The 13,649-nt window shown below is 36.9% G+C and overlaps 1 protein-coding gene across 2 annotated transcripts in view; it reads left to right on the top strand.

The window, feature by feature from the left end:
* The window catches only part of LOC123527720 (E3 ubiquitin-protein ligase TRAIP-like), a 49,396-nt gene that overhangs the window by 21,951 nt on the left and 13,796 nt on the right, over positions 1-13,649 (top strand). For both annotated transcript variants that reach the window (XM_045307359.2, XM_045307357.2), the window contains exons 3-4: positions 4,332-4,453; positions 8,938-9,022. In XM_045307359.2, the coding sequence (XP_045163294.2) occupies positions 4,332-4,453; positions 8,938-9,022 (207 nt within the window). The remainder of the gene's footprint in view (positions 1-4,331; positions 4,454-8,937; positions 9,023-13,649) is intronic.

Genomic DNA, 13,649 nt, shown 5'->3' with positions numbered 1-13,649 from the left:
CGATAGTGGTTTCATTTATGATTTTATTTTAACAAAACTTGCACACAACTTGTATCATCATAAGATCTTGGTTCCTTTCTTGAACTGGCCACATTCCATAATAGGTTCCAGAGTTATGGCCCCTGAAAGGGTCAGAATTAGCTATTTTGACCTCGTCTGCACAATAGCAGCTTCATTTATGATTTGAATTTAATTGAACTTGCACAAAACTTGTGTCACCATAAGATCTGTGGTTCCTTTCTTGAACCGGCCAGATCCCATAATGGGTTCCAGAGTTATGGCCCCTGATAGGGCCAAAATTAGCTATTTTGACCTTGTCTGCACAATAGCAGCTTCATTTATGATTTGATTTTAACCAAACTTGCACACAACTTGTATCACCACAAGACCTTGGTTCCTTTGTTGAACTGGCCATGTTCCTTTATGGGTTCCAGAGTTATGGCCCCTGATAGGACCAGAATTGGCTATTTTGACCTTGTCTGCACAATAGCAGCTTCATTTATGATTTGAATTGAATCAAACTTGCACAAAACTTGTGTCACCATAAGATCTTGATTCCTTTCTTGAACTGGCCAGATCTCTTAATGGGTTCCAGAGTTATGGCCCATGAAAGGGCCAAAATTAGCTATTTTGACCTTGTCTGCACAATAGCAGCTTCATTTATGATTTGATTTTAACCAAACTTGCACACAGCTTGTATCACCATAAGATCTCGATTCCTTTTTATACACCCGAAGGGACGTATTATGTTATCGCCTCGGTGTCCGTCTGTCTGTCTGTTGGTTAACAATTTCCCTTCTGCTCTGTAACTCTTTAACCCTTTGAAGGATTTCAAAGAAACCTGACACAAATGTTCACTTCATCGAAACATAACTCCATCTTGTTTTTTGCAAGAATTATGGCCCCTTTTGTATTAGGAAATAAGATTTCTTGGTTAAGTTTTGTGTTTAGGTCAGCTTTTCTCCTAAACTATCAAAGTTATTGCTTTAAAACTTGCAACACTTGTTCACCATCATAAGCTGACCCTGTCAGCAAGAAACATAACTCTGTCCTGCTTTTTGCAAGAATTATGGCCCCTTTTGGACTTAGAAAATATCAGATTAATTTTATTGGTTAAGTTTTATGTTTAGGTAACTTTTCTCCTAAACTATCCAAGTTATTGCTTTGAAACTTGCAACAGCTGTGTACCATCATAAGCTGACTCTGTACAGCAAGAAACATAACTCCATCCTGCTTTTTGCAAGAATTATGGCCCTTTTTGGACTTAGAAAATCATGGGTAGGACAATATTTCTGTTGTACAGAGACAAAAAAATCAGATGAGCGTCTGCACCCGCAAGGCGGTGCTCATGTTGGTTAAATTTCTTCCCTTTGTTGTTGATCTTGATTATGACTTTTTGACCTTTTGTCCTTAAGTGCAATGATAACAGGTGAGCGATATAGGGCCATTATGGCCCTCTTGTTGTAGAATTTCGGGTTAAGTTATAATGCGCTTTTGGTCTATATATTTGATGCAGATTTGAAGCAGATGTCCCACTTTATAAGCCTAATGATTAGACATATGGTATGTTGTCATTGTGGAAATTTTCCATGAATTATGTCCCTTTATACTTAAAGTTTCAATACACATTATCTCTGATATTACTAGAAGCATTTGACACAGACATAAACTAGTGTCCAGTATCAACATCCACATTTGAGTCATTAAACATCCTAGTGATAGCTCCAGCATCCTCAGATGTGCCCAGTTTAACTATCCAGCATCAAAACATTAGAGCGTGCTGTCTCCTGTGACAGCTCTGGTTTTTATGCCCCCTTCGAAGAAGGAGGGGTACATTGTATATTGTTTTGCAGATGTCGGTCTGTCGGTCAGTCGGAATGTACACCAATCCGTTTCCGGATGATAACTCAAGAACGCTTGGGCCTAGGATCATGAAAGTTGATAATGAGGTTGGTCATCACCAGCAGATGACCCCTATTGTTTTGAGGTCTGTATGTCAAAGGTCAAGGTCACAGTGACCCTGAATAGTAAAACGGTTTCCAGATGATAACTCGAGAACACTTGGGCCTAGGATCATGAAAGTTGATAGGGAGGTTGGTAATGACCAGCAGATGACCCCTATTGATTTTGAGGTCAGTATGTCAAAGGTCAAGGTCACAGTGACCCTGAACAGTAAAACGGTTTCCGGATGATAACTGAAGAATGCTTAGGCCTAAGGTCACGAAAGTTGATAGGGAGGTTGGTTATGACCAGCAGATGACCCGTATTGATTTTGAGGTCAGTATGTCAAAGGTCAAGGTCACAGTGACCAGGAACAGTAAAATGGTTTCAAGGCAATAACTCAAGAACGCTTGGGTCTAGTATCAGGAAAATTTATAGTTAGGTTGGCCATGACCAGTAGATGACCCCTATTGATTTTGAGGTCATTAGGTCAAGGTCACATTGGCCAGGAACAGTTAAATGGTTTCTGATCTTCTTGTCCAAAACCATAGGGCCTAGGGCTTTGATATTTGGTATGTAGCAAAATCTAGTGGTCCTCTACTAAGATTGTTCAAATTATTTCCCTGGGGTCAAATATGGCCCCACCCCGGGGGTCACATGGTTTATATAGACTTATATAGGAAAAAACTTTGAAAAACCTCTTGTCCAAAACCACAGGGCCTAGGGCTTTGATATTTTGTATATGACATCATTTAGTGGTCCTCTACTAAGATTGTTCAAATTATTCCCCAAGGGTCAAATATGGCTCCGCCCTGGGGGTCACATGGTTTACATAGACTTATATAGGGAAAAACTTTGAAAATCTTCTTGTCCAAACCACAAAGACTATGGCTTTGATATTTTATAATGTAGCATCATTTAATGGTTCTCTACCAAGTTTGTTCAAATTATCCCTCTAGGGTCAAATATGGCCCCGCCCCAGGGGTCATATGGTTCATATAGACTTATATAGGGAAAAACTTAAAATCTTCATGTCCATAACTTACATCATTCGAATTTGGACCACATGTATAGTTTTGAATGGCAAGATGAACCTTGTCTTGAGTTGACCTTGATCTTGACCTAGTGACCTACTTTCACATTTCTGTAGCTACAGCCTTCAAATTTGGACCACATGCATAGGTTTGTGTACCGAAAAAAACTTTGACCTTGTTATTGACCTAGTGATCTACTTTCACATTTTTGAAGGTACAGGCTTCAAATTTGGACCACATGCACAGTTTTTTGTTCAAAAAAAATTTTGACCTTGATTTTGACCTAGTGACCTACTTTCACATTTCTCAAGCTACAGCCTTCAAATTTGAACCACAAGCATAGTTTTGTGTACTGAAATGAACTTTGATCTTGAGATTGACCTAGTGACCTACTTTCACATTTCTGAAGGTACAGGCTTCAAATTTGGACCACTTGCATAGTTTTGTGTTCCGAAATAAAAGTTGACCTTGATTTTGACCTAGTGACCTACTTTCACATTTCTCAAGCTACAGCCTTCAAATTTGAACCACATGCATGGTTTTGTGTACTGAAATGAACTTTGATCTTGAGATTGACCCAGTGACCTACTTTCACAGTTCTCAAGCTACAGGCTTCAAATTTGGACCACATGCATATTTTTGTGTTCTGAATTGAAATTTGACATTGATTTTTACCTATAACCTACTTTCACATTTCTCAAGCTACAGCCTCCAAATTTGAAGCACATGCATAGTTCTTTCTACCGAAATGAACTTTGAAATTGAAATTGATCTAGTGACCTGCTTTCACTTTTCTCAAGCCACAGCTTTCAAATTTGGACCACATATTGTTTTGTACCAAAATTAAATTTGACCTTGATTTTGACCTTGAGCTAGTCTTGAAATTTGGAACATTCAAAAATGGCTCAGTGGATGGCGCCAAGGTCACTCTGTAATCTCTTGTTAGGTTAATAGGTTAAAGGTCAAGGTAAGATTAAACCAGAATGGTAGAACTTTTGTTTATAGTTAAAATATGATTTCTGTTCTTTGTGCGATTATTGAATGCATCAAGGGGGGCATTTCGTGTTCGATGAGCTCTTGTTCTTATTTTGTCTTCAGTAATTTTTTGTTAGTTCTCACTGTTTGAGCCCTCAAATGATCTGTGAATGTGTATGTTCAGTCTTATATTCATTGTTTTGTTAATGTAAAATCATTTAATTTTGTGGGCATGAAATTTTGTAGCTTTGGTCAAAATTAGTAGATTTCAACTTTTGAACATAAAATGAATGGGAATTGTATTTGTTCGTTAGGATTAAATCCACGAAAATAAGTCCCCCACGAATATTAATGATTTCACAGTACATTCTTTTCTTTCAGGTTATATCAGCCATAAGTTGTGGTCACACATTTCACAATCACTGTTTGAACCAATGGTTAGAAAATGGTAGAACATGTCCCAGTTGTCGTGTGCAGGTGGATAAAAGAAAAATTATAGAGAGGTAAGCCCAAGAGTTTCATTTGCCTTCACTGATGAAGTAACCACCTTAAATATAATGTAGATTTAAAAAATAATTTATAGCAAAGAGTGTTTTAACACTTTTTATGCATGATGGGTGGTTATAGTAATACGTCGGGTGTAATAATATTACGAGGGCGCAGTCCGAGTGAAATTATTAGTACAACGTTTTACCACCCAAGTGTATAAATAGTGTTAAAACACGGTTTGGTTTTGCTATAAATTATTTCGATTCTAATATGCCCTTAATCTAAAACAGAAGATAAAATATAGAAGCACTCATTCTTTGTCGCAACCAGAACTGTTACGTTGCCGCACGTTAACGTAACGTCATTCTAACGTAAGAATGTTTTAACAGAGACAAGCATATTAGAATTGTTGTTATTCATTTCAAGGAAGCAAGAAACTCAATAAAACTATACTTTTAGAGTCATAAAACCCAACGATGCAAAGCGATAGCCGACATGGTTTCATTATTGAGTCTATTCATGGTAGTTAAGTTTCCAGCAGGTGTATAATTTGCCCATTTATGTACATGTAAGTCAAAAATTTGCAGACTTACAAAGCTTGTTGTTGAAAAACGGCGTTAAACCCAAAACAAACAAAACAAAGCTTGTATCACACATATCTCATAAAATATTTGACTTGAAGCAGTGTGCGACATTAACGGTGGCCCGATCGCCAGTGGCTATGAAAAATCGGCTCGGCAACAGCAAATCGGCAGACCGTAGCCCGTCGGGCTATGAAAATTTCTGAGGGATAAATTTACCAAAAAGATCATTGCAAACGTGGGAGCAAAACAGTTGCTTTGAAGCTTCAAACTTCACTCAAATCCAATCCAATCTCAAAGCGAATTCAAGTCGCCCGAATTTTTTTTTTGGATGCGCACCCGCTAATCTTTTGACAATTTTCACCATGTCATAATGTGCATTGAATACACATACACACTTGCCGATAGCATAATTTAAATCTGCCTACTTCAGGTACTTGTGAGATTTTCATGAGAAGTGTGAAAGCAAATCAAATTATCGGTTTCACCAGAGGCAATTGTAATAGGCCAATCAGCGCCGCGGTTAAGTCGTTGACACTTAGCATTTAATTGTCAGCACGTACGAGTCGCTTTCTACAGAAATTGTCAATTACATATGTGATTAATTGGAATTATAGACACAATTATTTGGTATCCATGGTAAAAGAACGATATGTAAAGTATTAACTTCGTAAAAATAACTTTGATGGATGAATTGATTTGAATACCGGTATGTATTTCTAGGTTTGACACAGTTTACTTTCAGTTTTATTCGAATGAGAAACTGTTCACACAAGTGGTGACTCTGTATAAATGTGTATGGTAAAATGATGTAACTACGAAAAAAGGAATGGTCATTGAATCAATTCACAGCATCGAGGTAGAAATATAAAAATTAATGGGAGTCTTCCAACTTCTCCCTAAAGTCTCCCACTTCTCCTAAATCAGTTTGAGGGATAATTGACTTCTCCCAAAAAATAATGGGCCTAGCGAGACCCCTGGTCAGTCTACTGCCAAGCTATTTCTTGTCTACAAAGCTGTTTAGGTCTCTTTTCATGACTCTGTGTCTTTGACTTTCTGCAGGGGTCACGCTGTCGATCACCACTTGAGCCATTTGTGACAAAAAATTAAAGGTGGCTCCGAAGTTTTCTAACTGGCGAAAATGGCCCTAAGCTATGTCTGTCTGCAAAACTACGAATATTGCCAGTTTTACGAACCAAAAGGTGTGAAAAATCGATAATCTGTGTTGACAAACAAGATCCGTTATTGAAAGGAAGGGAGACAATTTGCAAATTTTTTATTTGATCAGGCAGTTAATTCACGATAATTAGATTGTTGAATAACAAACTGGATAATTTTAAATTATAATCATCATTTTGTGAGCTTGATACGATTTTATTAGCAATCGGCTGTTAGACGATCTATAGCAAATTTTCTATGATTGCCGAGGGTTAGTTTTGGGCAAAAACAAATAAAAAATGCTTTAGATAAGCAGAAATTGTAAGTATTGAATAGCTATGATGATAGAAAAGCAATGAAACATAAGTATTTTATCAAATATTTAATTCTAACTTACGTTTTCCGTATTTGTCACCAGTTTCCGCGACCGTGATTTTGGATATTTCTGTCATTTCTGACGAGATTTTTTAGTGCAATCTTAATAAAAAGTCTACATTTAAGAAAAATGTGACAACTGTTGCAAAGGAGCTCTTATTTTGAAGTATTTTTCGAGAATAAAAAATGCAAAGGCATCGAACCCCACCCACTTATAGGCAATGTGCAAAATAAGACACTGCTTAAACAATTTTTATGCCCCCGAAGGGAGGCATATAGTTTTTGAACCGTCTGTCGGTCTGTCAGTCTGTCCGCAATTTTCATGTCCGGTCCATATCTTTGTCATCGATGGATGGATTTTCAAATAACTGGGCATGAATGTGTTCCACAGTAAGACGACGTGTCGCGTGCAAGACCCAGGTCCGTAGCTCAAAGGTCAAGGTCACACTTAGACATTAAAGGATAGTGCATTGATGGGCGTGTCCGGTCCATATCTTTGTCATCAATGGATGGATTTTCAAATAACTTGGCATGAATGTGTACCACAGTAAGACGACGTGTCGCGCGCAAGACCCAGGTCCGTAGCTCAAAGGTCAAGGTCACACTTAGATATTAAAGGATAGTGAATTGATGGGTGTGTCAGGTCCATATCTTTGTCATCGATGGATGGATTTTCAAATAACTTGGCATGAATGTGTACCACAGTAAGACGACGTGTCGCGCGCAAGACCCAGGTCCGTAGCTCAAAGGTCAAGGTCACACTTAGACATTAAAGGATAGTGCATTGATGGGCGTGTCCGGTCCATATCTTTGTCATCGATGGATGGATTTTCAAATAACTTGGCATGAATGTGTACCACAGTAAGACGACGTGTCGCGCGCAAGACCCAGGTCCGTAGCTCAAAGGTCAAGGTCACACTTAGACATTAAAGGATAGTGCATTGATGGGCGTGTCCGGTCCATATCTTTGTCAACCATGGATGGATTTTCAAATAACTTGGCATGAATGTGTACCACAGTAAGATGACATGTCGCGCGCAAGACCTAGGTCTGTAGCTCAAAGGTCAAGGTCACACTTAGACGTTAAAGGTCATTTTTCATGATAGTGCATTGATGGGCGTGTCCGGTCCATATCTTTGTCATTCATGCATGGATTTTAAAATAACTATGCATGAATGTGTGGCACAGTAAGACGACGTGTCGCGCACAAGACCCAGCTCCGTAGGTCAAAGGTCCTAAACTCTAACATCGGCCATAACTACTCATTCAAAGTGCCATCAGGGGCATATGTCATCCTATGGAGACAGCTCTTGTTTTTTCTTTTTTGACATCTTTATTTTAAATGTGATTTTCAGAATTTTTTATTAAATGGCAGATGTTTATAAAAATGATTATTTTAGAAGTTAACAAAAATTGATATTCTAAATAGCTTTTTAAAGGGTTATTAAGAAATATGTAATAACTACATTAATTTCTTGAGTGGTTTGAGTACTTTGGTACATATAATGTAGTCCTACAAGAACGTCAATGCTATGCGCTTCGCCATTGTTGGCCTCATAATTTTATCTTCAGAAAAAGCAGTGGCTCAGAGAAAAAAATTCCCAGTGTGACCCCTGTTTCTGCACAATTTTGTAAACACTGTTTCAGATTTTGAAATCAATTCTGAAAAACTCATACAAATTTCTGAAATATATCAATATTCATCAACCTACAGCAGTATATTGAAAGAAATTAAATATTACTAGAATGAAAGTCTTGTTCATTCTTGAGCGAAAAATTAGTGGGGCTACGAAAAATTCTGTCGGGCTACGAAAAATTGGAAGTCCGTAGCCCCATTGGCTACGGTGTTAAAAAGTTAATGTCGCACACTGTTGAAGTTATAAAACTATAGGAATTATGTTTAAAATGAAGTTTCTGTTTGGGGTTTATATCTGCTCTTGCACACCCAATGAAAAAAAGACTTTTCCAGTTTCTATTATTTTGTGTACAACTCCACATCTAGTTTACTTCTTGTTTCTTGTGTTACTCGATACAGTGTCATTTGTCATCATATTGCATCATCTTTGCCCCCTCCGCTACAGAAAATTAGTAAATAATAATGTCTTCGAGTATTTCTAACCTTATGCACATTAAAAAAAGAATGAATAGTAGTTTTAGTTTATTGTGTTCCTTGATATTATCTCTCTGTACAATGTATCCTGTCGGTCACAGGTCAAGGTCAGAGGTTTAAGATGATTTTAGATCGCTTTAGCTTAGGATGTCAAGTTTCATAGGATACTTTCCAGTGGTCAGTTAATGGTCTCTTTTGTTTTTGGGGTCGGTAGGCCAAAGGTTATGGTCTTGGGACATTTATGTTTTACAAACAGCTGCTTTTTATAACTCAGGTTGTATTTTGATGCTCCAGAAGATAATAATGAAGTTGTTGATGATGGCAGACTACAGAATGAGATTGATAGATTAAAGCTTGAGGTAAGCAGTAATAAATAAAACATACATTCGAGCCTAGGTAAAAGCTCGAGGTGAGCAGTAATAAATAAAATAAACATTCGAACCGAGTTTAAAGCTTGAGGTGAGCAGTAATAAATAAAATATACATTCGAGCCTAGGTTAAAGCTCGAGGTGAGCAGTAATAAATAAAATATACATTTGAGCCTAGATTAAAGCTCGAGGTGAGCAGTAATAAATAAAATGTACTCTCAAGCCTAGATTAAAGCTTGCGGTGAGCAGTAATAAATAAAATATACATTCGCTTTTCGGTTAAAACTCAGATGAGCGGTAATAAATAAAACATACATAAGAGCCTAGGTTAAAGCTGAGATGAGCAGATATAAATAAAACATACATTCGAGTCTAGGTTAAAGCTTGAGGTGAGCAGTAATAAATAAAACATAAATTCAAGCCTAGGTAAAAGCTCGAGGTGAGCAGTAATAAATAAAACATACTTCCAAGGCTAGGTTAAAGCTCGAGGTGAGCAGTAATAAATATAACATACATCCGAGGCTAGGTTAAAGCTTGAGGTGAGCTAGGTTAAAGCTTGAGGTGAGCAGTAATAAATATAACATACATCCGAGGCCAGGTTAAAGCTTGAGGTGAGCAGTAATAAATGAAACATAAATTCAAGCCTAGGTTAAAGCTCGAGGTGAGCAGTAATAGATAAAACATACATTTGAGCCTAGATTAAAGCTCAGATGAGCAGTAATAAATAAAACATACATTTGAGCCTAGATTAAAGCTCAGATGTGCAGTAATAAATAAAACATACTTCCGAGGCTAGGTTAAAGCGCAGATGAGCAATAATAAATATAATATACATTCGAGCTGAGGTTAATGCTCGAGGTGAGCAGTACTAAATGAAATATACATTCAAGCCTAGGTTAATGCTCGAGGTGAGCAGTAATAAATATGATATACATTTGAGCCTAGGTTAATGCTCGAGGTGAGCAGTAATAAATAAAACATACATTTGAGCCTAGATTAAAGCTCAGATGAGCAGTAATAAATAAAACATACATTTGAGCCTAGATTAAAGCTCAGATGTGCAGTAATAAATATAACATACATCCGAGGCTAGGTTAAAGCTTGAGGTGAGCAGTAATAAATAAAACATACATTCTTGCCTAGGTTAAAGCGCAAGATGAGCCGTAATAAATAAAACATACATCCGAGGCTAGGTTAAAGCTGGAGGTGAGCGGTAATAAATAAGACATACATTCGAACAGAGGTTAAAGCTCGAGGTGAGCAGTAATAAATAAAACATACATCCGAGGCTAGGTTAAAGCTTGAGGTGAGCAGTAATAAATAAAACATACTTCCGAGGCTAGGTTAAAGCTTGAGGTGAGCAGTAATAAATATAACATACATCCGAGGCCAGGTTAAAGCTTGAGGTGAGCAGTAATAAATAAAACATAAATTCAAGCCTAGGTTAAAGCTTGAGGTGAGCAGTAATAAATAAAACATAAATTCGAGCCTAGGTTAAAGCTCGAGGTGAGCAGTCATAAATAAAACATACATTTGAGGCAAGGTTAAAGCTCGAGGTGAGCAGTAATAAATAAAACATACTTCCGAGGCTAGGTTAAAGCGCAGATGAGCAATAATAAATATAATATACATTCAAGCTGAGGTTAATGCTCGAGGTGAGCAGTAATAAATGAAATATACATTTGAGCCTAGGTTAATGCTCGAGGTGAGCAGTAATAAATATGATATACATTTGAGCCTAGGTTAATGCTCGAGGTGAGCAGTAATAGATAAAACATACATTTGAGCCTAGATTAAAGCTCAGATGAGCAGTAATAAATAAAACATACATTTGAGCCTAGATTAAAGCTCAGATGTGCAGTAATAAATAAAACATACTTCTGAGGCTAGGTTAAAGCGCAGATGAGCAATAATAAATATAATATACATTCGAGCTGAGGTTAATGCTCGAGGTGAGCAGTACTAAATGAAATATACATTCGAGCCTAGGTTAATGCTCGAGGTGAGCAGTAATAAATATGATATACATTTGAGCCTAGGTTAATGCTCGAGGTGAGCAGTAATAAATAAAACATACATTTGAGCCTAGATTAAAGCTCAGATGAGCAGTAATAAATAAAACATACATTTGAGCCTAGATTAAAGCTCAGATGTGCAGTAATAAATATAACATACATCCGAGGCCAGGTTAAAGCTTGAGGTGAGCAGTAATAAATAAAACATACATTCTTGCCTAGGTTAAAGCGCAAGATGAGCCGTAATAAATAAAACATACATCCGAGGCTAGGTTAAAGCTGGAGGTGAGCGGTAATAAATAAGACATACATTCGAACAGAGGTTAAAGCTCGAGGTGAGCAGTAATAAATAAGATATACATTCGAGTCTAGGTTAAAGCTCGAGGTAGCAGTAATATATAAGACATACATTCGAGCCTAGGTTAAAGCTCGAGGTGAGCAGTAATAAATAAAACATACATTCGAACTTAGGTTAAAGCTCGAGGTGAGCAGTAATAAATAAAACATATATTTGAGTCTAGGTTAAAGCTCGAGATGAGCAGTAATAAATAAAACATACATTCTTGCCTAGGTTAAAGTACAAGGTGAGCAGTAATAAGTAAAAATATACATTCGAGCCTAGATTTAAGCTTGAGGTAAGCAGTAATAAATGAAATATACATTTGAGCCTGCTGTCGCCACTTCCAAAATCAGCATTCTTTTCAAATTTCAGCCTGATTATGTAGGTCTCTTGACTAGCTGCTTAACATAGGTCTCACTCTATTTCAAAAGACCTTTTAGGAACTACTTTATTTCAGTAATTCGCTTCTTCTTGCTTTAGAAATAAAGACTTACCATAGACTTTTTTGTGCAAAATTTTGTGAAAAAAAGGTTAATTCTTTCGAAACTGTTATAAATAGATAAAACATACATTTGAGCCTAGATTAAAGCTCAGATGAGCAGTAATAAATAAAACATACATTTGAGCCTAGATTAAAGCTCAGATGTGCAGTAATAAATAAAACATACTTCCGAGGCTAGGTTAAAGCGCAGATGAGCAATAATAAATATAATATACATTCGAGCTGAGGTTAATGCTCGAGGTGAGCAGTACTAAATGAAATATACATTCGAGCCTAGGTTAATGCTCGAGGTGAGCAGTAATAAATATGATATACATTTGAGCCTAGGTTAATGCTCGAGGTGAGCAGTAATAAATAAAACATACATTTGAGCCTAGATTAAAGCTCAGATGAGCAGTAATAAATAAAACATACATTTGAGCCTAGATTAAAGCTCAGATGTGCAGTAATAAATAAAACATACTTCCGAGGCTAGGTTAAAGCTTGAGGTGAGCATTAATAAATATAACATACATCCGAGGCAAGGTTAAAGCTTGAGGTGAGCAGTAATAAATAAAACATACATTATTGCCTAGGTTAAAGCGCAAGATGAGCCGTAATAAATAAAACATACATCCGAGGCTAGGTTAAAGCTGGAGGTGAGCGGTAATAAATAAGACATACATTCGAACAGAGGTTAAAGCTCGAGGTGAGCAGTAATAAATAAGATATACATTCGAGTCTAGGTTAAAGCTCGAGGTAGCAGTAATATATAAGACATACATTCGAGCCTAGGTTAAAGCTCGAGGTGAGCAGTAATAAATAAAACATACATTCGAACTTAGGTTAAAGCTCGAGGTGAGCAGTAATAAATAAAACATATATTTGAGTCTAGGTTAAAGCTCGAGGTGAGCAGTAATAAATAAAACATACATTCTTGCCTAGGTTAAAGTACAAGGTGAGCAGTAATAAGTAAAAATATACATTCGAGCCTAGATTTAAGCTCGAGGTAAGCAGTAATAAATGAAATATACATTTGAGCCTGCTGTCGCCACTTCCAAAATCAGCATTCTTTTCAAATTTCAGCCTGATTATGTAGGTCTCTTGACTAGCTGCTTAACATAGGTCTCACTCTATTTCAAAAGACCTTTTAGGAACTACTTTATTTCAGTAATTCGCTTCTTCTTGCTTTAGAAATAAAGACTTACCATAGACTTTTCTGTGCAAAATTTTGTGAAAAAAAGGTTAATTCTTTCGAAACTGTTATAAATAGTGTGCCTGCTCAGCTCAATAGGGAGAGTGCAGAACCACTGATAGCAGATTTGTGATCTGTACCCAGCTAAGTGGTATATTCTCCATGAAGATTGATAAAGTACATTGTGTCTAAAATCATTCATTTTCCACCTCTGAATTGTGGGAAAGCTATCAGTTACTTTTGGATATCAGGTCAGTACTGGTACAGAATCTCGGAAAACACTGGTTAGGCTAACTGCCAGCTGTTACATAGCTGAAATGCTGTTGAAAAATGGATATAAATATAAAAAAAGTTAGTGTTGTTGTATATTGTCTGTTTTTATGTCTGACTTACAATAGAACAATTGGACTTATAGAAAATAACTAGTAAATATAAAAATTTGATTGTTTAGTGTGTCACAGAATAATTCCGCAGGGTTCCCGATGTTCCTTTATATCAGCCTTGGAACCATTTGTGGTTGCAGTGTATTGGTTGTCGAGTGTTGTCAGCAGTTTGCTTCCGAAGACATTCCTCCATGGCTGAGTGGT

This window comes from Mercenaria mercenaria, chromosome 14 (genome assembly GCF_021730395.1).
Source record: "Mercenaria mercenaria strain notata chromosome 14, MADL_Memer_1, whole genome shotgun sequence".
NCBI lineage: Eukaryota > Metazoa > Mollusca > Bivalvia > Venerida > Veneridae > Mercenaria > Mercenaria mercenaria.
This window is presented reverse-complemented; position numbering and strand designations above follow the sequence as displayed.